This window comes from Bidens hawaiensis, unplaced genomic scaffold (genome assembly GCF_021521415.1).
Source record: "Bidens hawaiensis isolate Kalapana, Puna unplaced genomic scaffold, B.hawaiensis_p1.1 tig00029921_1, whole genome shotgun sequence".
In the NCBI taxonomy this organism is placed as follows: domain Eukaryota; kingdom Viridiplantae; phylum Streptophyta; class Magnoliopsida; order Asterales; family Asteraceae; genus Bidens; species Bidens hawaiensis.
Window position 1 is genome coordinate 77456 of NW_027494978.1, and position 25159 is coordinate 102614.

Genomic DNA, 25159 nt, shown 5'->3' on the forward strand with positions numbered 1-25159 from the left:
TTAAATAAAAACGGTTTAGTAATATATTAATATCCGATATGACCGGTTATTTAGCTGATTCTCAGCCATACCGATAAGGTTATATGAACGGTGGATGTAACTTTATTTTTTGTGTACAATGATGATGTGATTTTTATTTATATGATCAAATAAAAAGAATATTATTTATTTTTATCAAAATATTTGTAGGACCAAAGGAGCAACACTTGTCCTTTAATAATTTACAACAAAGGTATTTACGTCTTCCACAATATATGCGCATAAAATATATGTAGTAACGTGTCTTTGTTATGGCTAACTTGTTTTTCCAATAATCATACATGTAACTAATGGAACTGAAGATGCTTAGTATGTGTCAATTTGAAAAGAAAGAAAAAAAGGTTTGTTACACACATCTTTCGATATATTTGAATACAGTCCATAACATTGTAAGATCAGGTGTAATCATAATGTTTTATTTATAAGTGTTTTATGACCGTAGTGGTAAATTACCCCTACAATTAGGGGTGTTTAAAAAAATATGAATATGTACCCGCAAATTTCGAAAAATTTCTGATAGCTCGGAGAACTATCCGAAATATTCTATTTAAATATTAATTATAATATTTGGATACTTTTCGGATATTTCGGTAATTTTTCGGATATTTAGGATAATATTCAGATATTTCATATACTTCGGATAATTTTTTGGATTTTTCGGTTTCGGATATTCAAAATATTTTTAAAAGTAGTTTTTTTATAATATTATTTTTCCGGATAATTCGGATGTCAGGTTCACTATCCAATCAGATATATGAACTTCAGATATCCGAAATTTCGGATTCGGTTTCGCATAGTGAAATCCACTATCCGAAAGGTCCGAATATCCGAAGTTTGAATATCCAACTTTGAATACCGCTACCTGCAATCATTATTTTGACCACCTCTCGCCTGACCACCTTGATTGTAATACGGTGGGTGCCCAAAACGCCCCGGAGGACGGTGTTCCCGGGGCGTTTTAGGGCATTTCCCTTCCACAACGGTCAACTACGGACAACCTAAGGACTTCAAATCTTCAACATGTTAACGATTATTGGTATTCTTGCAAAAATCACAAAATTAAATTTATAGAAACATAATCAAGGACAAAAAGGATTAACATTTAAATTGCACCAACATTAATCACTAAAGAGGTCACATCATAACTCCATAAGCTATCTATTTATTCTCCATAATTTTTTTTTAACAACCAACTAAGTAACGTCGGGTACTCCGTACGCGTCCCCCATTGGTTAAAGGTAACCCGAGCCGGTCACTAGTCCGGACGGATGAAGCCCCTAGCGGTCCACCTATTTATTCTCCATAATAAGTATGCGACTGTTAACCTCGATGTGAAAACTCACTTAACACAAACAAAAAAGATTATCAATTATTTATGGCGAAAAAGTCGTATTATAATTATTTTATTAAAATTACTTAGCTAAGAAAATCCTCTTATGAACTTATAACTTTTTTTTAGATAATATCATAATATTAGTCTTTGATGTTATCATGTTTTTACATCAACCTCTTTATATTCATGAAGTTTACCGATTAAGTTTTCAAGTGAGAATGTGGCCAAATCTTTGGATTCCTCGATTGCTACGACCACGTATTAAAACTTCCTCAATCCCTCAATAATCTTGAGAAGTTTATCGAGGAAGTTTGAATACGTGGTCGTAGCAATCAAGGAATCCAAAGATTTGGCCACATTCTCACTTGAAAACTTTATCGGTAAACTTTATGGATATAAAGAGGTTGATGTAAAAACATGGTGTTAATAGTCTCAAAGACCCTTAACATCAAAGACTAATATCATGATATTATCTTTAACTGGATTTGAATAATGTGATATTGGATGTTTAAAGAGTTGATAAAAACTTCTATGTACTTTAGTTCTTGGTTTGAATATTTTGTGTACAGATGATATTCATATGTTAATGTTACATTTGGTCTACTTCATAAATCATCATTATAAGTATATCGAATCTATATTTGTCATTGCATTTTCGGTTATTAATCAATTATATAATCTTTGTTAATGACTCAAGTCCTAACCCAAGCTCGTTATAACCCGATCCAAACCATTAGTTAATTCTAGGTCCCAAAGCTTCGTTTTTAGCAGGATTGGCTTTGCTATTCAAAAGGGGGTTACGGCGCAGCTTGTTGCCCGTTTGCTTGCCACTTTATTGTAATCGTTTTATAGTAAATTATATAAAACTTCGTTATGATTTCAAAAAAAAAAATTAATTCAAAAAAAAAATAAAAAATTTAAAGTTGATTATTAAACATACACAACTAATACATAAATAATTATATCATTTTTTGTTGATTAACAGCAGAGTTTATGTAAATTTTTATTAATTGTTTTTTCTGTTACCCATAATTTACTGGTATAGTGGTATGATGTTTGTCACACACATGTTAAAATCAAAATCCTTGTAAGTGCATGATAAGAAGGAACTTTATTTGCTAAAAAAATGTGTGTTTTTGTTATAAAAATAGTTGGTTTCTATGACTAACTTTATTTGCTTAAAAGTTGACCCAAAAAATCCAAAACCCAAATTTAAACTATGAATTTGAAACTTAAATAAAGCAATTGGGCTACATATACATATGGGCCCATTTAACCAGAAAAATGGGCCGGGTCATGTGTCATAAATTTATAGCCCGTTAGCAGCTATCAAAAGTCAGCTATACAACTAGATGTGCACAAATCGGGTTTTACAAATACCCGGTTCCAAGTATGAAACCGGGTTCGGGTATGACCGGGCATTGGAAAATCCGGTTGGGTTCGAGTCCGAGTATTGCCTTTAAAAACCATACCCTATGCATCGGGTTCGGACCGAGTATAAAACCAGATATCTAAAAACGGGTATTTGAATACCCTATTTTCGGGTATTGTAAAAAACCCCATTGACGGTTTTTTCGGGCTTTTTTCTGGGTTTTTTCTTGTATAGATTAGATTTTTTAAAAGGTTGCACTTTTTAGGGGCATTTTTCGGGTATTGGAAAAAACCGGGTTCGGGTATGGTACCAGTTTGGGCTTTGGGTATAACCGAGTACAAATCGGGTTCAGTTCCAGAACGGGTTCGGTATTAAAAACCCGGGTATAAAAAATCCAGTTCTGAGTTTCTTTTTTTAGGTCCAGTTCCGAGTTAGGATTTTATTTTCACCTCTATATACAACACCTCAAATAGAAAACAAAAAAAAAATGTTACCTTAAAAGATCGTAATCCCCCTCGATTTCCTCTTAACATATTCATCAATTCTATTTATCGAATCCAAATTTTGCTTCACAGTTTTCCTAAATTTTGTTAAATTTTCAAGAATTTATTACATATCCAAATTTTGCATTCTTGTTCATGTTTCACAATCCATATTATTATTATTATTATTATTATTATTATTATTATTATTATGAAATAAACATTCATAATCATACATTCATACCCATATCAAAAAATAATGGGTAACAAAGAAGAAGAAGCATCAATAAACAAAAATGAGGACGACGACGACATGGATTATTCAAAAGGATCAATGTCTGGAATCTACGGGGCCGTGTTTAACCTAACCACAACGATCATAGGGGCGGGTATAATGGCATTACCCGCCATTATGAAAGTTCTAGGATTAATTGTTGGAATAATATTAATTTGCTTAATGGGCATATTAGCGGAAATAAGTGTCGAGTTGCTAATTCGCTTTACGGTTCAATGCAAAGCGACGTCGTATGGGGAGGTTGTGCAACACGCATTAGGTTCACCCGCGAGAATATTGTCCGAACTTTGTATTGTTGTGAACAATACGGGTATTTTGGTGGTTTATTTGATTATTATGGGTGATGTCATGTCGGGTTCGGGTCGACACGTGGGGGTTTTGGAACAATGGTTCGGTCACGGGTTTTGGGATAATCGAAAACTTGTGATATTTATCGTGCTAGTCGTGTTTCTAGCGCCACTTTGTGTGTTGGATAAGATTGAATCTTTGAGTATTAGTTCTGCTGCTTCTGTGGTTCTCGCAGTTCTTTTTGTCACAATTACTTGTGTTGTCGCGTCTATCATGTTAATAGAGGGGAAAACCGCGCCTCCTAGGTTAATTCCCGATGTAAGCTCGAAAAAGGAAATTATCGAGCTTTTGGTTATAATACCAATAATGTCGAACGCGTACGTTTGTCATTTTAATATTCAACCGATTTATAATGAGCTCGAAGGGCGTTCGCCTAGGAAGATGAATAAAGTCGGTAGGATAATGACGGTTATTTGCATTATGATATATTGATTAACCGCGGTATCGGGTTATCTTTTATTCGGGAAGAATACCGAAAGCGACGTGCTAACGAATTTCGATAAACCTCTCGGGATTCGGTTTAGTACGACGTTAAACTTCATCGTTCGTGTAGGTTACATTTTTCATTTGATTCTTGTGTTTCCGGTTATTCATTTTTCGTTAAGGCAAACTATCGACGCATTGGCTTTTAGTGGTGCCGCGCCACTACCTGAGAGTAAGAATCGGTGTTTAGGGTTAACGTGCGCGATTTTGGGGATTATTTATATGGCGTCGATCATGATACCGAGTATATGGACTGCTTTTAAGTTTACGGGTGCAACCACGGCCGTGTCGTTAGGGTTCACGTTCCCAGCGCTTATTGCGCTACGGTTAGGCCGCGAAGGACCGCTTGGTCTTACTAGCCGAGAGCGGAAGTTGGCATGGTTGATGTTGGTTCTAGCCATCATTGTTAGCCTTGTTGGAGTGTTTGGCAATATTTATGGTATGCAAGATGGATCAAGTGAATAAATTTTGTTTTAGTATTCTTTGTGTTTGCTATGTTTTAGGTTGGGTTTTTTGTAAATCATTTTATGATTATTATTTATATGAAATTATTTATTTCTACAAAACCAAATTCTATTTATCATAAACCATTCAAACTTTCGAAAACTCACATACATTTTTTACTATGAACAAATCTTGTAAAATCTACGCCTAAAATCCACCTAATACTTGAGACTTGAACTCTTATCAAGGGTGAAGCTTCATTGAGGCCCGGGTAGCCCCGCTCCCCCCATTTTTTTGCGCAGTAGTGTAAATTTACCCCTTTTCAGTTGAAAATTTTTATACGTAGTGTAAGTTTAGCCTTTTTCGGCGAAAATTTGAGCCCGACCCCCCTCGTTTGTGAAATTTTGTATACATTTTGAGCTCGGACCCTCCGGTGCCTCAGTCCAAGCTTCGCCACTGACTCTTATCATTTTAATAGGAACAAATACATGATTCTAATAGACCATTAAAAACTCACATATGTGTGATATACACTTTTAGGCTAAAAATATGTCATATGTGAAACACCATTCATGTATTAACTTTTATCCTGTGTGTCATCAGCAACCGTACTTTCAGTTAACAAAATTTAATACATACACGACATGGGATCACATAGTATCGGTTTATGTATCTAAGACAGAAATGACAACACGATACTTGAGTTGGTTATTGAAGAGGTAGGTCCCAGCAGAGCCCAGTTGGACCCGCAGGACTCACCTTGAAGAGAGACGTCTGCGCAGAAACCAACTGGATCCGCAGGACCCACCATGCTCAGAGACGTGACGTCCTTACGCGCAGTACGCAAGCTGTTCCCGCAGGAAATGCCTCCCAATGGTGAAGTACTCCGCCTGTTCCCGCAGCTGCGGATACAAGCCATCAGGGAAGGCCACCCGCGCAGCAAGGCTACACGCACAAGGCACTTAGCTCTCAATAATTCAGTAGTCACCTGAAGGAATGAGCAAAGCCGGGAACAATCCCGCACAAAGGCGGGAGGGGGAATACTCCCGCCCAAATAAGCCAGTCCGTATGATACTGGAGGATCTTTTGTACTGTACCTGACGAGGTATGGGCAAAAGATCTGACCAGAGATACGACAGCTCATTGACAACAGTATGGCGAGCAGCATGCTCTTGTACTGTATGTCACTATTAGCCGCTGCCTACTCACCAACTCCTGTCATACCACGTGCATAGCCGACAGTTGGTGGAAAAGGAATAGTACACAGCAGGCCTGGTCACTGTCAGCCGCTGCCTACCCACCAACTACCAGCATGGCACGTGCGTAGGCCACAGTTGGTAGAACAGGAATACTATTCAGCCGGCTATACCTTCTTGGAAACCTACCTTCGGCTATAAATACCCCAAATGGTATGATCATCTAATCTTATCTTGTATCTTACATCTTATACCTGATATCTGCTCTAGCAATCTCTTAATATATACTTATATTCAAGAGCAATCTAGTCTGATTCTCACGCTGGAGGGTGGTCACAAGGAGGAACCCCCCCTTCTCAGTGACGAGCTCACGGTGTCTGTTTTGCAGGTTATCAGAAGAACCATCTTTGCCGGATCTAACCCCTCGTGGGAAACATCTATTTAACCCCCAGATTATCCGTAATCTGCCCGGGGTCCATTAGTGTTTCTTCAGTTATTTAAATAATGAAGTTTAAACAACTAATATCATAATTTATAATTCATTTAAGCACATACACAATATGTTATATATACTTAATACTAATTAACAGATGTTCTTAAAACACATGTTCGACAATTTATGGGAGTTGGTTCGTCTATGAACATTTCAATGTTTAAGTTCTGATTATTAGTTTGTAACGACATATTCGTACTTAACAACATCCCAAACTCTAACTGCGTAAAAAGATTCTTGCGTGTTAAGTCGATTATACTAAGACATTTATGAAATATACAAACATATGAAGCCAACAAATGCCCTAAAGTGAACACACAATCAACCTAACTTAATATTTGGATGTTAAGTTGAGTTAAGTTGAAGTATTATATTTATCTAGTCAATTACAAAATTATCCATGCAGTTAGAGAAGTATATGTGTTTGTTTCTAGAATAGAAAGAAACAACTTTATGAAGGAACACAAATGTCATGTTCCTTGGTCTGTGTTGTATTTATCTTTCACTACACTACATGTCCAAATGCAACTCATGGGATACATCATACATATTAACCTTATTTTTATAATGTTATGTGCATTTATATTCTTCATTTTGTTACTATGTCATTTGAACCGGTTGTACTAGTGATCATACTTGTTTACTTTATATTTTGTTAAAAATGATCAGGCACATTGGAAAAACTAATTTAGTTTCATATTTTATTTCAGTTTGGTTATTTAAACAGATTCAAGCAATCGATAATCGATAAAGAAGGCGTCCGGTATAATAATTTGGTTTTTTAAACAATTTAGTTATTGTATCGGTCCAAACACATTGTTTACCTGTTTATTTTTTTGGGTGGCCCGTGGCCGTGGGCCCAAACACGTATCATTTCTCCGGTTTGTACTTGTACTTTTGGGTTTGGATCCGGCAAATAAAATACAAACTCTTAGTTTTTTTTAATTTATAAAAGGCTATTTCACGTCATCGTCATGTAGAAAACGGGGCTTCGAAGCACTCCTTCATAACGTCCTGTTGTGATTTAAAACCCCTTTAACGCCCCTTTATATATATATATACATATATATATGTGTGTGTGTATGAGAAGGAGAGAGAGAGGGCACCACAAAATTCCCACTATGGCGCCGATCTTTATGAGCCCCCCCACCCCCCCGATGGTGTGCAGGCCCGAAGGCACCCCAACCCGCCCCTTCCCCGCCTGTCAAATAGGGCTTGTGTAGAGGTAGGGTACTAAACCCACCGTCAAATTGTATAACCTAACTAGTTATACCTAATGAGAGGACAAATGATGCTCCAGGCGGATGGCTTGACGCCATAACCATAGCCTAATAAAAGCGGGCAGACTATGCGCTGACCGGCCTGTATGGGGCCAAGACCAAAGCCTAATATAATAAACATTCCCTGACACCTCGAGAATTGCAGCGCAAAGATTTGTACCAGCATGGGACAAAAAGGAAGAATTTACATTGGGAATATCACCCAACCAATGGGGATCAGACAACACATAAAGGACGGTACAAAATAGTGCAACACGTCCAGGGGAAAAAGCCACGATGTCCACCAACCTCCACCAACTCCCATAACCGCACGAATGGAGAATATTATTGGTGGAGAGGCTGACAAGGCAGTTAGCCATACTCTTTCTCCTCCAGCTATAAATACCAACACACCTCCAAACGATAAAGGATATCGATTATCCAATATAATAACTCTCTCTCAATATATTTTAACTGTACTACCAAGTACTGATTCTGAGAACCCCCCCTATTCCTCGTAACGAGTTCACGGTGTTATGTTTTGCAAGATATACTCATCTGCGCCAAGAAGGATTATGATCCATCGTGAGGAATACTTAACCATTACCCTCGGACTAACTAGTTAGACCTTAGGGGATGGATTCGTGTTTCTTCAGTTTGTGACACGACACTGGATCTTAAAAAATGGATTTAGATCTTCTAGACAACACATATTTTTTAGGAAAGAGACTAGTTTTTTTATATATATATATATATTCCTTGATTGGCGCCTGAATTTACAAGGAAAGATTTGAGGAGTCTCCACTTAAACTATCCCAACCCAATTCATGCTTTGTCCCCACAACACAAACTCCATTTTCTTCTTATATTTCAACCACCATATGGAAAGTCATATCCACACTGACCATACCTTCTTGTGGGCTGTTAACATAAATAGTTTTGTAAACATTAAATTTTATTATTATAGTAATCAATTAAGAATTATTAAGTCATTACAATTTTTATTTTATTTTCTTAGTAAAATAAATTTTGTAACACATTTAACTAAATGGAACATGACCAAATGTCCATTTTACGGGTTAATGTCAACAAAATGTATACTTGACCAACTTTCCTCCAAAATGTTCATGCCAATTCCAGTGACTCGGATCCTTTAAATAATTAGCTCAACAATAGTTTTTAGCTAACCAGACTATGCCAGATAATTAGCTCAACCAGATTCTTGGAGGACGACGGGTTGCTAAAAATCCACTCGAGTTAATAATAAAACTCAACGAGTATGAAACTTTTAAAATATCTCGTTAAAATTGATATATTGTTATTTTGACTAGAAAAATGAATACTTTGATCATTTTATTCGCTCAACCAAATCCACATCAACCATGAGTAGTAAAGATATTGAATCTGTTAATTTTTTTTTTGCCTTAAATACTTTTCTTTAGTAGCGTTTGAAAGTACACCAGTACTCGAGTGAGAAAAGATGTCAACCGTCCATACTGATTTTAAGGCTCTCACTTAAAACACCATCAATTAAGAAACCCATTACTATAGAAAATTCCTTTAAATCAGGTTTTGAACCATAACCATCAACCTTATACCATTAAACCAATTGTTGTTTCGCCTCAAATACTAATAGCGTGTTTTAACCAATAAGATTATGCGTAGTGAAGGGGCTACAAATTAGGGCGAATTACGATACGTGATGCCCAATCAGCAAGGGGTGAGAATTTGTTTTTGGGATGTAATGATTTAGGGCTACAAACTGGGCTCACAATATCTTTTTTTATTATTTTCTTTTTATAATTAAACTAAACATATAATTAAATAAAAATGTATTAAAATTAAAAAGAAATAAAAAAAACAAAACAAAAAAAAATACATAACTAAAAAAACTAATATCCATAATATTCACGCATTTTTTCAATTCTTCATCGTTCCAATAATGCGGCATCTTCGTATAACCCGGCCGCTTTGAGGGATTCGTATTCTTTACTCATTTCCTGCAATTTCAACATAGCATCAATCTTTTCGTGTTGTTTGTTGGTTTCTCTCATGGTAGCGTTGAGTTCTGCAGCAATCTTTTCGTGTTTTTTGATGATTTCTCTCATGGTAGCGGTGAGTTCCAGGGCATGGGTTTCGAAAGGAGGGAATGGGTGGTTCGGTTGGTTCGGGTTGTTTTTAGGATTCATTTTGTTAGACTTTTTGAAGAATTTGAGTATGAATTGTGTATGAAATGGACATGAAGGTGTATTTTTTTTTTATTTTGACCGTTGCCAACGGTATTATTATTAAAATAATAATATTTTTTCCACCTTCAGGCGACGAGAGCCTCTCGCCCCCACCTCTTATCGCCCCAATATTGTCCTTAAAGGCGGTGTTTCCCCCAAAATCGCCCCGTTTTAGCCCTCAATTTCGCCAACTACGTTGAGCCTAAATTAAATTGTGTATGAGCTCAAGACTATATTATTAGGCATGAGCGTCTAGATTTTACACTAGTCTTGAAAAACTATTCTATGCATAAAGAGGTCAACTTGTTATTTATTCATTAAAAACTTACATATGTTTTAATTAAAAGTTAAGACCAATAAATTTATCTATCCTCCTTTTCAGTGTTTTCCACATTTCTTTAACATGTATTCATTTTGGATCACTTTAGACTTAACATAAATACGTTACCTTCAACACAAAGCAACACAAAAACACACAAACAAGTACCATGGACTGGTTCTCATGGCTATCAAAAACTAACCTTGACCCAACAATCATCCATGAATATGCATTAGCCTTCTCTCACAATCAACTCGAAGACGACGACATTTCGTATTTTAACCATGAATTCCTACAAAGCATGGGCATCTCTATAGCCAAACATAGGCTTGAGATTCTCAAACTCGCTAGAAAGTCGTCCCGGTCACACCCGATGACTAGGTTAATCGCGACGGTCAAGAAAACCAAGAGCACGTTGGCTCGATACGTTCATACACTGGTGCACCGTAATGATTCGGCTATGGTTGTGGTTAAGAGAAGGGGTTATAGTTCTAGATGGAAAGAGGCCTTAGTGAAGAGGAGTAACAGGTATTATATAAAGTATAAACTAGCCACTATTTTTTAATTAGTCATTAGTTAATTTATTAATTAAAAGTTCAAACATTAGTTAAAAAAAAAAAAGCTGCCATCAACGTCTCGCCGGAAAAAAATTACGGTAGGCGACGGTCTGACAGAACATTTTATGCCACGTGGTTGGTGGTTTTGCCTAAAGATTTTTTGGCAGGTTTTTTTGTCAAAATATGACACATGAGCAATGTTTTAAAAACCGGTTTTTTACTCGTACTAGATTGGACTAAAAAATTGTACAATCGGTTGAACCGGTTTATACCAGAAGGTTTAACCGGGTTAAATAGTTTACCTTGTATTTTCATATAAATGCAACTTTCACTCAAAAAATAACCCAGAAGTATATGATTCCATTAAAAAATATAATCTAAAAGTTATTCCATAATAAAAAATAATACAAAAACACTTGATTTAAAAAAAAAAAGCCAAAAGTTTATTCATTTCAATGTTAATCGCTATGTTAAAATAAATTTTTAGAAAATATGACCGCAAAATGTCAAAAATCTCTTGGACTTAAAACAGGTTTACCGGTTTAAACTGGTATTTTAGAAAAAACCGCCGGCTTGATGTTCTAGCAAACCGTCCAAATATACCGAGCACAAAATACCAGTCTAGTATGCGAAATCCGGTAACCAAAAAGAAATCTATAAGCTTAACATGGACGAAACAGATAATATTAATTGTAACATAAAATTTTCAAAAGTGTAATCATATCGATTCGGGAATGCTTTTCATACGAAAATCACGACAAAAAGATTGATTTTTACATAACTAATGTAAATACTAAATAAGCTCTCAAAATACATACACAATGAACATGTATTATACACATGTACAACAAACGGATCGACGGCTACATTATCATCATCATCATCATCATCGTATTAAAGTCGGATGTTCACTCGTCGTCAAGTCAATGAACCGAGCTTTGAGGCAACCGAAACGAACCACCAGCATAAAGCATTTGATAAACGGGCCGAATTCTAATGGTCAAAATCAAGCTCAAAATGGTCCCTAAGCCACACACACAAGCAAGTACAAGAAAGGTGAGCCTAAAACAAGCGGGGCCCATACATGTAGACGTGCCTTGGTTAGCTGCTTCCGTGTCATAAATGTAGCCCGCTAGCATACCAGAAAACAAAAGCGCGCCAAGAGGGTTTCCTAGTTGCATAAAGTTGAAAAATATTCCAAAGTTTTTCAACCCAAAAAGCTCGGAAGATGTTGATATCATTATCGCGATTTGAAGACCGTAACATGTTCCAAGTAAAGCGGTTGCAGCGTAGAGTGTTCCGTCTAGAGCTGATGCATATAAAAGATATGTTAACACCATGATAATTTGTGTTATCATCGTCCAAAATGTTCTTGGCGTCGCGTTTAACCTGCATAAAACAAAAAAAATATATATAAAAAACATTAAATTTTTTTTGTTAAATTTTTGTTTAAACATTTATCATGTTCTACATATAGTTATAACTACTTTTTTGACATAAACATATTATAACAATATAAAATACAACATCTAACATTTCAATATTATAAAGACTTACTGAAAGAAAATTAAAAAATTACTAGAAATATATTTTTTTTTTACTTTTTGGGCTCAATTAACAAAGCCTTGCCCAGGACCGGATGTAAATGGGCCTACCAAAACTGGGCTTTTCCAGCCAAGCCCACTAACCAGGACCAGCCTTGGGCCCAGGACAAGAATGATGGATATTAAAGATTAAGTCAACAATATGATCAAGCTTTGCCCAAAACCGGATCAAACCGGGTTAGTCAAATGCGGTCAACATACTTTTTTGGCCCAAACCGGTTTGTTTTGAAATATGAAGAAAAGGATCGGTTCGGTTCCAAAGCGGTTCAGGTTTGAAATCGGGTTTTTAGTTATTAGACGATATGGCTAGAAGTGAACATAAAATCTGAGTTGAGAACCGGGACCGATCCTTTTTCACTTACAAAACCGGTTTCAGCCCAAACAAGTTTGGGCCAAAACCATTGTTGACTGCATTTGACCAGGCCCGAACCGACTTGGGCCCAAAACCCAATTTGCGCACCTCTAGATATGACACGTACAGACTCGGCCTAAAAGACCGGGCTTTTCCAGCAAAGCCCGTTAACCGAGAACCAGCCTCAGGCCCAAAACATGATACACAATGGATATAACATAAATTACCTCACAAAGTATTCAGAAACAGCACCACCTCCTAATCTGCCAAGAAAATTACAGAAACTAAACAAACTCATCAATGTAGACGTATCCGTAAACCCGACCGAACTCGCGATCTGGGCCAAGTTATTCAACACCGTGACCCCCGACCCGATTCCAAGAAAATAAGTAGCCCACAATAACCAAAAATCCGCTTTCACAGCCGCTTCACGAAAACTAAAATCTTCCCCTCGGCTCGGCCCTCTTTTCTTACCTTTAACCGCCCCTTCGCCAACTGCCAAAAGCATGTTCACATTTGAAACATCCTCATCATCATTAGAACTCGCTAACGTCGTGTTTGAACTAGATGGCGTTAACAACGGGCCCGTTTTCGAGTCCAAACCCTCCGAACACTCAACGGGCCCGATACCCTTCTTGCGGGCCGGAAACAAAGTCATTTTAATAGGGATCGCAAGCGGTGACAATAAGAAAACAACCATAACCGCGATAAACGTATAGGAAACCGTGTCGTTTAAATTTAACGTGTTTTTTAGTATCGTGGTGGTTAAAAGAAAAATTGCGAGCAAAAGACTCGTTGCTTGTGTGAACATGAAATGTGCGTTTTCTGACGGGTCGGGCTCAAAAGCGGGTATGCACGGGCGAACATAGTACATTAATGCGAGGCATATAACGGGTATGCCGAGTGTGAACACGAGCAGGATTGCTGAAGCCGACCCGTTAAATAACATGATGGATACTTCGGTGAAGACTGCTGCGCTTAAGGCAATGTAGCCTTTTAGCAGGCCCGCGACTGTGCCCCGACTTAAGGGGAAGTTTCGTAAGTTTGTAACGATTACTGCGGTCCCTAACCATGCGCTGCTGTTAGCCGCGAGCACGAGTGCAACCCATAACTGCAAACAGAGTGTTTGGCATTGAGTTATTACAGTTATAATTATTATGTTATAATTATAGTTAGATCATGTTCAGCTCGTTTTGAGCTCTATTTTTATGATGAATAGTTTTTCAAGCTTGAGTTGGACTCGGGCTCGACTCATTTATTATATATAAGTTTTAAATATTATTTATAGATTTTTTAATTATAAATTTCATATTTAACATTATGGGTAACAATACATGACCTGACTGGAACACGACACAAATATGATCAGGTTTTGGGTTGACATATCAAACTTGTTTAAAAAACGGGTTGGGTTCGGTTGACCAACCAACCATTTAGTTAAATAGGTCAACCTGCTAACCAGTTTATGACCCATTTAACCCATCCCACCAACCCAATTAACACTTTTACAACTTGATTATTACCAAATACCGACCACCCGCAAACCCATTTGACACACTTAAATATATGGATTAATTGGGCCGTGTCCAGGTTACACGATTTCAAGTGTGTGTGGGTTAGGGTTAATGTTAGTAACCCGAATTAAAATATGGATTGTGTTTGGGTTTAGCATTTCAACCCGCCCACTCGCAACCTGTTAGCGTGCCAACCAGACATGATTGACACCGTGACAACAACATATTATATTATTTAGCTCTTTCTTTTTTTTATTTTTCATAACTCTAATACTCTATGTAGGGATGAGCTGGTACAGGTACCGGTTTTCTTTAATTCTTAATACCAGTATTGAAGGTAAAATTTGAGAAATTTTAATACCGAAAACTCAAAACTTGGTATCGATTCGGTACTGATACTTGTTTGCTCATCCCTAACTCTATGTCTCTATATAAAACTAATTACTCCTTCCGTCCCTTTGAAATTGTCCACATTTTCTTTTTAGTTTGTCTCATTACAAATGTTCACTTTCAAAATTTATTAACTAATTTCCAAGTTTACCCTTACACAAATACAATCATTCAAACTTTTTTAAATTTGTCTTTTTATATATGTCAAGGGTATTATAGTCATTTGTTAAGCAAAAAATGCAATCATTCAAACTTTCTTAAACTTTTTTTTAAACCATGACACTTGTAGAGGGACGGAGGGGGTACTACTACTCAAATATATTTATATAATATAATTAAAAATTATATAAATAATCACAAACCAACTCGAGCCTAATAAATAATGCTTGGCACTGCTTGTTTATTAAACAAGCTTACTTTACACTTAAAGCTAGTTTAAACTTGGCTTGATTCGAGTTTTTTTTAGTGAGCCAATCTCGAATCGATTCACAAACAAGATTCGATTCAATTATGAGCAATCCAAACTCAAAACATATTATGAACAAAATACTTACAAACCAGTAAGGCAAATTTTGGACAGTCTTAGTAATAGCAAGCCATATAACACCATAACCGAAAAACGAAGACACAACACCGACAAGAAGAACGACCCAAGGCGGAAAATAGTTACAAGCAATGCCTGGAAGTATGCCTGTGTTCTCTCCCAAGTCATTAGCAACACCAAGAACTGTCAGCTCTTGTTGTGAGAACCCAAGGGCTGATTTTAATGCATGGGAGTATAGTGGGAAGCAGTAGGAGTTGCCCGCGGCAACTCCTACCCATACCGCGGCTGCAAACCCCACCCATGGCGGCCGGGTTCCAGTTTTTATGGTTTGCATGGTGAATGAGAGAGTGTTGGGTTGAAGCCTTGAAGGTGAGTGCATAATAATATATACATTTTTGTTGAATATATATATACATACATAATAGTGATAGGGGAAAGTTATCGTACAAATCACGTGTAGTTTGTAAAGTGTACAAAGTCTTAAATACAGGTGGTTAATTGTTTTGCTTTATATTTAATTATTTTATATGTAATTATTTAATTCATGCGTGATTATGACATGCAAGGACTTTGTACGTTTTGTATGTTAAGAGTTTTTTGTATCGTTGTATTAGAACAAAAAGATACACTTGTACCTCTTGTTTTATATGTTATATTGACGATGGTTACATAAACACTTGCGACAGTGTCTTAATAAGTCAATAATTAATGCATAATGTATAAGTTTTTTATGCGGTTTTCACAGTTGAGTGAAAAGATATGAATATAAAAAAAATGATTATATATTATATAGGCAACGCGAGTGTGTGTGTAGGGAATTGACCATTTGATAGGTAAAACCGTAAAAGTAATAAAATGTTGATTTGACCAATTTTTTCTCATAATATTCATCCTTAACCTTGCCGATGAGATTATCAACCAACAAGATAATGCCACGCGTCATAAAATTGTTGTATCAGTATTTTTTTTATTAATCGTCAGAGCTAACGGGAGTTTCTAGGCATCTATTTATTTTGGCGTCCGACAAGATTCGTTTTGTTTTCCAACAATTTTTTTTATGAGATTCTTATGGACTTACGATGAAATCTTTTCATATTTCCGATGAGATTTCTTGTGGCTTTTAACGAGATTTTTTATGACGTGGTACAATCTTGCTGGTTGAAGTGTTAAACATCTAATAATTAAAAGGTGTAGAAATCAACAAAATTGAGAGCAGACATTATATAAAAAAGTGGGTCAAAATTTAAATGAACATTTTGCTTACTCAGACAATATCAATATGTACATTTTCAGTCATTTTCTCAAACATATATATTTTTCTTGTAAGTGAAAATATATGAAAATGAAATATGCTACCGCATAATTTTAAGATCCGATTAAATACGGCCCTATGTGAACACGAAAGGTCGGCATTCCATGTTTTAAGGTGTCGTCTAGTCCAACACAACATATTTTTAATAATAAAAAAAGTAAATAACAAAATAATAATATGTGACAAGAATAATATATTATTTTATTTAACAAAGAGTTGAATAATCATATTTCTTCCCACTTTTAGCATATCTTTAAAAATCGGCGTCGGGATATCTTACTAAAAACCGTGAATCGTGTGATTGAATAATCGTTTTCAGTATGTTTTGTTTAATTTAAAGTTTAGACAAAACACGCAAATAATAAACGAAGAACAAGAGATTGAACGTACAAAACATAATCGTACTTAAAGTCGAACTCTTGCTTTTATACTTTCAAACTAATAAGATAAACAACAATACTAACTGATAACTCTATATGTTCAAACTATTAACTCGATAATCATAAAACTAAAACTCTTCCAGTTAGCTCCTTCATGTTTCTCGGTAACCACTTTTCAAGATTAACTTTCAATAGTGTAGAGGTTTAACGGCTCATGCCAAATGAAAATTTTGGATTAATTGTTGCGTAAGTTCTATACGCATGGCAGACCAATGTCCATTGTAACGCTCACGCCTTTACCCTTAACCGGGCACCCCCACCCCCCACCAGGTGGTGTTTACTGTCCTTTGCTACATAAGTACTTTTGTACTTTTTCACAAAATAACACTACATTAGTAGATTGTTTAAATAGATAATTTAAAGTTATTTATTATAAACTATTTAATTTAAATAAATAACTTTAATGAAGTATTTGTTTCATTTTAGGGCAAAAACAATTTCATTAAATTCAACCAATTCTAGATTAAAATATATATTAGTCAATCACTCAATCAGTGAGTTTACCTCACCAGATCTCAAAGGGGTTTGCTAGAGATACACCACTTAGCTTATTTACACACCATTCCCCCATCTAATCATAGGCCTCATACGCAACGTATGCTGCCATACGCAACGTATAGAATAATAACTTAAGTTAGTCAAATCAAGGAAGCCATACGAGTCATATGGAAAATCATACGAGTCATATGCTTCAGAAACTATACGAGTCATATGCTTTTGTATACAGTTCGTATTATATGGAAGACGAGACGTATAAGATTTCATACGAAGCATGTAATCTAACATAAACATATGAACGTATATGAAAGAATACAAATCGTATGCATGTAGGTGTTTGAAAACTCATGAGAAGTAATCTATACGAACTGTATAGGAAATAATACGAAACGTACGACGAAGAATCTTTAAAATTGTACAATTACTTTTGCAAGAAGCGTGAAACGTATTTAATCCATAAATCTCTCACATATATTTAGGCTTCATTGATTCTTTGACCATATTGTAAGACTGTAAGACGAATATTAGGAATAAAGGGAATCTCTTAACCATATAAATTGCGTGATCTCATAGGGTTTTTTACCCACTTACTTCTTTGAACGATATACATCTAACAATGAAGTGTGTATATATTTACTCACTTCTTTCTCCCCCTTCATCCCTTCCAAATGTTTTTAAAAATATTACCAACCTAAATTTATTTTTCCAACCACATTGATAAATTTCGTTGATGAAATGCATAATTTTGAAGAAAGTTTTGTGGAATCCGATGAATCTTTCGCCACCGTTTTTGTGGAATCTGGTCATTTTTTCACAACCGAACAGGTGTATCGAATGTGTGACCATCATATATTCATATTATTATTATTAGGTTCACTGATTGATGAGATAGAGTGGGCCATGTGTATACAGATGGTTGGTTACCACTGATGAAGATATATTATGATTGATACGAAACTTGAGTTTTCAAACTTTCAATAATCTTGTTTTGAGCAATCATGAAAATATAACTATTTTGTGTGTGTGTATTATTTAGTTTAATTTAATTTTGCAGTATATAAAAAATTCTAAATTATACTAGAATGTTACCAAAAATATAGGTGCAAGTATTTGAAAATTAAAATTAGAGGTGGGTAAAAAAACGGGGTTAACTGAATCAAACTAAAAATCGAACCGGTTTGTAATTTCTCTTTTGTTTCAATCGAAACCGGTTAATCGAACCGAAACCAGCCAAAGCTGGTCAAGAACCAATCATAACCTGGTTACGAAACCGGTGTCAACCCAAAGCGAAATGATCATAAACCGGTTTTGACTTTTGTTGATCAAACCGAACTGGTTTGTGCACCTTTACTTGAAATTGCTTTGTTAAAAACTCAATTCGAGCTTAATTAATCGAGTTTTATTAGCCTCGTGTGACAAAACGAAGAGATGATCGTACTTATAAAATAATATTATTATATAATTGTAATAAGATTGAGATATAAAAAAATTTCTAGATTCAATTTTATAAAATAATTACTATGTTAAATAATATAGAGTCAAATCTGAGTCAAGCTCAAGTTTGTAGCATTATTATGATCCGGGCTCAAGTTTAAAAATAAAGCTTTAAATTAGTTAAAAGGTTAATACCACCACTGCCAAAAAGAGAGAAACTAGAAAGAAGGCAAACTAGAATGGGCCAAGGCCCAGAAGGCTTACATGGGCCTTTGCTGCAGCAGTCTTTGAAATTGAAGCAATAGGCTTGAACATAGGATGGCATATAGGCTTAGTAATTACCGAACCATAAACCGAAACCAAATCAAACCAAACAAACCGAACCAAAAAACAAATTAACCGAAAACTGATTATCGGTTCTTTTCGTATCCTAAAATAACCAAACCAAACCATTCATATTTTCATATATTAATTGCTTTTATGTATCCATCTAATGTATTTCATGTTTTATACCTTCATTTCATGTGGCATAGAGCTTGGATTCTTGGGTTATCCGGTGGAGACTCGGGTTCGAACCCCACTTGGGTAAACACTTTCGGTGGGTTGCCGTTCAATAAAAAAATACTTTCATTTCATGTATTTATATCTCGCTTCATGTATTTACGTATCCACTTCATGTATTCATACCTTCATTACATTTATCTATAAGTAAAAAATTTAACCCAAGTTTGATTTTGGCTGTAAACTGAATATAACCAAACCGAAAAACTGACAGAAAAAACCAAACATGCTGAACCGAAAACGATTGGTTAATAAAATAGATTAACCGATAACTTCAGTAAGCTTCGGCTAATAACCAAACCGAACCGAATCATACACAGCCCGAACACGATGTGGGCTTGTCAAGGCTGGAGGGTAGTTTTGTCTTTTGGATCGACTCATTATTATTACCCTAAAATCATTCATCACTATATAATTATATATGGTTCAATATTAAAAGTTAACACTTCAACAGTGACATCAAAAATTCAAAATGAAGGTATTGTGATCAAAGAATCAACAATGGTGACACCTTCAAAGGTGACACCAACAATAAACCTATGGAACTCTAGCCTCGATCTCACGGCCCCGAATATTTCGCCACCGGCGTTGTATTTTATTTGATAGTAACTTGATGAAGTACTCTTTGAGCAGGGTGTTGGTTGCATTCTACCCGGTCGTATGGCGGTTTAAGCAATGCCACGATGGGCGCGTTGAGATCGATTGTCAAGTACAAGGTGCGTTGTTTGTGGAAACCGAGTGTGACCGTGTGCTTGATGATTTCGGTGACTTTGCACCGAGAGTTGAGTTTATGAAACTCGTTCCTATGGTTGATTACTACAAAGGTGGTGGTGACTCTTATCCTTTGTTTGTCTCGCAGGTATAAATGAACCAAATGTTATGTTTAGTGAACTAATATATGTTCATTTATCTTTGTTTATTTATGTTAATTACTTAAATATTCGTTTAGATTTTAAACGAACATTAGCGAGCACATGCATGTTCATTTTTTAAACGAACAAACATGAACAAAAATATTTGTCTGATTAAGTGTTCGTGCTTGTTTAAAATTAAAAGAATTAACATGCACATGCCCTTGTTCGTGTTCATTCGGTTGGTTTACATGCCTAAATGGTCTAGGTAATCCCAATTACTTCATACCCAATTATTAAATATTGGTCCAAAACACATTAAGTTTCTATTAGGTATTACATGTCGGGTATTGGGTATACCTACCTACATGCTTTGAGTATACATGTTGGGCCAAGTGTAATGGGACGAGAAATGGGGTGATTTGGGGCGAGAAAGAGGATGAACGTCCCCCTGGGCGATATCCGGGCGAAATGGGGCGGTGGTGAGGAAAGTTTGTCGCCGGGGAGAGGAAAATAATAATATTATTATTATATTACATGTTGTGTGTGTGTATATATATGTATATGTATATATGTTGTGTGATATATATATATATATATATGTGGTGACATGGCAAATTTGTAGCCCCTCCACCATTACACCCCAAAAACAAAAACCACCCTTTACTGACTGGGCACCACATGAGGCAAAACGTCCCATTTTGTAGCTCATCCACTATGCATAGCCTTAGTTTGTTAAAAATACTCATTGGGTATACCTTATACCGATCTAAAATTCATTGGGTATGTATAGAAAAAATAATTAAAATAAAAAAGAAAGAAATATTGTCGGGTATATATATTTAAAATAAATATGATATATGTTATTATATTATATCGGGCAACCAGGTCAGGTAAACGGGTATATCACCATATCCTCGAATGCTTTGTATTTTGGGTTTTTTCATTGAGTTTGGGTTTCATCATCATCCCTATTCAAAAATCTAAAAACACATATTGTTGTCTTGATATAAACCAAAAGCATGTTATTTGGTCGATGTAATTTTTTTTATTTGAACAGGTGACTTACTTCAAATGTGGTGGTGTTTCGCTAGGAGTTGGTTTGCACCATCGTGTCGCGGACGGGTTGTCTGCGATGCACTTAATAAACACATGGTCTGAGATGGCTCGTGGCCTTGACATCACTCTCGCACCCTCCTCCGTGCAAAGGACCCACCACAACCTATTTTTGAGCATATTGAATACCACCATGACCCAACAATGAACAAACCAGATGAATCCAAAACCGTCTGCTCAGTTTTCAAGTTAACACGAAACCAACTCAATGCGTTTAAAGCAAAATTAAACACAACTGATGGTAACACAACTAGATATAGCACTTTCGAAAAATTTTCGGGTCATGTATGGAAGTGCATGTGTAAAGCCCGCGAGCTACCAGACGATGTAATCACCAGGCTCGACATTCCTGTTTATGGGCGGGCCCGCTTACAACCACCCCTTCCAGCGGGCTATTTTGGGAATGTCATCTTCACGTCCACTGTTATTCACGTCCACTGTTATAGCGACAGCTGGCAACATTAAATCGAAACCTTCGTTGTACGCTACAAGTAAAATACATGATGCGTTGGTAATGATGAATAACGATTATCTAAAATCAGTAGTCGATCATCTGGAACAACATCTTGATAAAAAACGTGATAGTTATAAGTATACAAATTTTCGAATAAATAATTGGGCTAGGTTTTCAATTCATGATGCTGACTTTGGATGGGGCTCGCCCATCTTCGTGGGGGTAGCACGAGTCCCATCAGCGGGTAGGTGTTATATGTTACCAAGCCCGATAAACGATGGGAGCATATCGATCATCGTTGGATTGGAAGTTGAGCATATGAAGCATTTTTGCAACTTGTTCTACGCAACAATAACTGGTTGTTAAATTAGTTGTTTATAGGTTTTATTAAATATTCGGTGTGTATAACTTGTAAAATTTCAATAATAATTTTGTACGGATGTAACATAAAATGGCAACAAAAAATGTGAGGTCATGTTACATAACTTTGTATCACTTCCTATGGGACTGTTAATTGTCATTCGGATATATAGGCAATAAATTTAAATTATATTGTTTATTAATCCTAACTATTATCATTCTGTCTCAACTAATGAATTAACTGCTGACGGTCTCAACTTTTAACGTAATTGTTCCTAACGGTATGCGACTAACAGGATCCTAACGTCGTTAGTTGCAGGTCGCTCGAAAAATGTTTTTGGCTGAAAAAGTCATATTTTTTTTCCCGAAAAACACCACCTGAACACCGCCACCATCACCAATTATCTCATTACCAACCAACCACAACCACTTGAGCACCACCAACCGATTCCGACAATGGTTTTAGGGTTCCAGCAACCTAAAAAATTGGGGCTTTTACTAGAAAAATGTTTCTAAAGATCCGATACAAAGTTACAAAGATGGTTGGGACGAAAATGTTAAGTTTTCAGGAAACAATGTGAGTTTTCCGGCAAAAAAAATCGTTTTTTCCGGCGATCTGCAACTAACGGCGTTAGGATTTTGTTAGTCGCAATCCGTTGGGAACAGATACGTTAAAATTTAGGACCGTCAGGAGCCAGTTTGTTAGTTAAGACTGACAACGACCAAAAAATAATAGTTCGGATTAAACAAAACCAATATACCTAAATTTAATTACATAGTTGCATTTAATCCTTGTTGCATTATAATAAATGATTATTTAAAAGTACGAAACTATTTCTTTCTAGTGATTTAACGGTTTTTATTATAAACAAACCGCGTAAACTAACCCATTTTAGCAGGTGTTCCAAGATGAGTTAAGTGATTGGTGGCATGACGGCATCAGATGTAATGTTAGATTTCAGATCCTGACTGTTTTCTCTCAAATTTATTTCAATTCAAAATCTTTTTATAGATTCTAATTCATTTAAATTACAATTAATTTTGACAAATCGAAAAAATCATGCGAATCAAACACATCCTAACTTCCACTCTTGTGATCAACTCGCGTGACGTGTACAAAAGAATTATTTTTAATATGGAATTTGATGTATACACGTATATTTGAAAAATTACATATAAATTTTAATCTGATTAATCGCTAACTGATACCCACCAACTTTAACACCTAACGAACTTTTACATCACTATAGAAGATGACCAACATATTTATGTTCTGCATGGTAGATAACGTGTCATATATGTTGGAAAGCAACACACAAATCTTTTGGGTTATATATAAAATTGTTACTAAAGCAAAAGAAAACGAATTAGATTCGTTTTCAACACGCAAGACTGTAACCAAATTAATTAAAAAATATAAAAAGCAACACTAATAATATGTATTAAGATCACTTTATCAATAAAGTACCACCTTTTTTAATATATTATTATATCATATTAGAAAGATCTAGTTTTATTAAAGAAAAAGGCAATAATAAATCAATATTTATTTTATAAAATGGAAAAGAAAACAACTCATATGTTAAATAGAACATAGCATTTTGTTCAGCGGCACAGCTGGTGATGAAAGATCAGACGAGTATGGCTCATCGTATTGTCGTGTATTTGGATGAGTTTTCACGAACGTTAGTCTTAAATAAGGTTCTTCCAGGTTAGAAGACGAGTACATCCTGTCATGATAAAATAACGGGTAGCTCATTTGAAGCATTTATTGGTCGTTTAAAAAAATTCATTGAAGATAACTATTGAGTGTGATGCATCACACCATGGTCGGTACACCAGACACGTGTCACAACAAGGAGGCAGGTGGTGGTCTTTCTAAGTGATGACTCAGCATAATTCAGTGACACGTGGTGGCTATCTATCCCTTTATGAGTCTTGATAGCTATTCGATGCATGATGTAAAGTTTGCTTGTAATATTGTTATTTCAATTGTAAATTTCAGTTTATAGTTATTAAAAGTTTTATTTTATAATTTTATTATTATTGCACTCCAATAAATATTTAATCACAACAAAGATAACAGACCAAACAGTCAAGTTTTGTAACCAGTTTCCTAATTACAGTAAAAAGTAAGTTTTGTAACCAGTTTTCTAATTACAGTAAAAAGTAAGAGTGTACATGAAACCATAATAATGATTTGAAACTATTTAAAAAAAAACAGAAAGCAGACGAGCAACACTAAGTAATCCAAGCCAATTCACATTACTGACTATTGGTGTATACTCAAATTTCTTTAGACGTACTAAAGACAACTCCATGAACGAGCAAAAATGAAGGAAGATGAGAAAGATCTCTCGGGAAACCGCAAAAAAAGAAAAAGATTGAACATGTGGGAGGATCCAAACGAATTTTGATTTCAGTTTTTTACATGAAATAAAAACCGAAAAAACATGATCGAACTGAATTTATAGTTTTAACTTTTTATTTCAAGTAATTTATAGGAATTTACATAAATCAAAACATTTTAAAAAATTGTATAATAATTAATTAGTTATTAACTACGTCCAAGTTCACTATTGTGAACCAAAATTTTTGTTTTCAACCCGAATTTTTCAAACTCAAATTGCAAAACTGTGAACCCTAACCTAATTCGAAAAACAAATGGCTTTTAAATATTCAAAAACCAAAATTTTGGTTACTGGGTTTTATTTAATCCAGAAACCGAACCATGTACACCTCTAGAAAACAAAATATATAAAAAAAACCAAACAAACAAACCATAAACTAAAATGAATTCATAAATCATGATCAATGCTAATTAATCATCACTTTTACGTGGAGTAGCCAGAAATTTTTTCTACGGGTTTGGAAAATTTCG

The 25159-nt window shown here is 35.5% G+C and overlaps 2 protein-coding genes and 2 pseudogenes across 2 annotated transcripts; 3 read left to right on the forward strand and 1 right to left on the reverse strand.

Moving 5' to 3' along the window:
- Window positions 1–3487: 3487 nt before the first annotated feature.
- On the forward strand, window positions 3488–4831 carry LOC143579730 (amino acid transporter AVT6E-like; annotated as a pseudogene).
- Window positions 4832–10460: 5629 nt separating this feature from the next.
- Window positions 10461–10856, forward strand: LOC143579729 (uncharacterized). Its single transcript, XM_077062954.1, has one exon. It carries the CDS (start codon window positions 10461–10463, stop codon window positions 10854–10856), a length of 396 nt encoding a protein of 131 aa, XP_076919069.1.
- A 910-nt stretch (window positions 10857–11766) lies between these two features.
- LOC143579728 (protein NUCLEAR FUSION DEFECTIVE 4-like) lies at window positions 11767–15607 on the reverse strand. Its single transcript, XM_077062953.1, has 3 exons — window positions 15263–15607; window positions 13032–13915; window positions 11767–12237 (listed from the first exon to the last, which is right to left on the reverse strand). Exons 1-3 carry the CDS (start codon window positions 15584–15586, stop codon window positions 11772–11774), a joined length of 1674 nt encoding a protein of 557 aa, XP_076919068.1. The 5' UTR covers window positions 15587–15607; the 3' UTR covers window positions 11767–11771.
- Window positions 15608–19998: 4391 nt separating this feature from the next.
- On the forward strand, window positions 19999–22387 carry LOC143579724 (shikimate O-hydroxycinnamoyltransferase-like; annotated as a pseudogene).
- Window positions 22388–25159: the final 2772 nt, after the last annotated feature.

Coding starts and splice junctions, on each gene's coding strand:
- LOC143579728 (XM_077062953.1), bottom strand. CDS start 15,586: ATGCAAACCATAAAAACTGGAACCCGGCCGCCATGGGTGGGGTTTGCA. Junction 13,916..15,262: donor AAAATTTGCCTTACTGGTTT/GTAAGTATTTTG, acceptor CTCTGTTTGCAG/TTATGGGTTGCACTCGTGCT. Junction 12,238..13,031: donor GTTTCTGAATACTTTGTGAG/GTAATTTATGTT, acceptor TGTTTTATGCAG/GTTAAACGCGACGCCAAGAA.
- LOC143579729 (XM_077062954.1), top strand. CDS start 10,461: ATGGACTGGTTCTCATGGCTATCAAAAACTAACCTTGACCCAACAATC.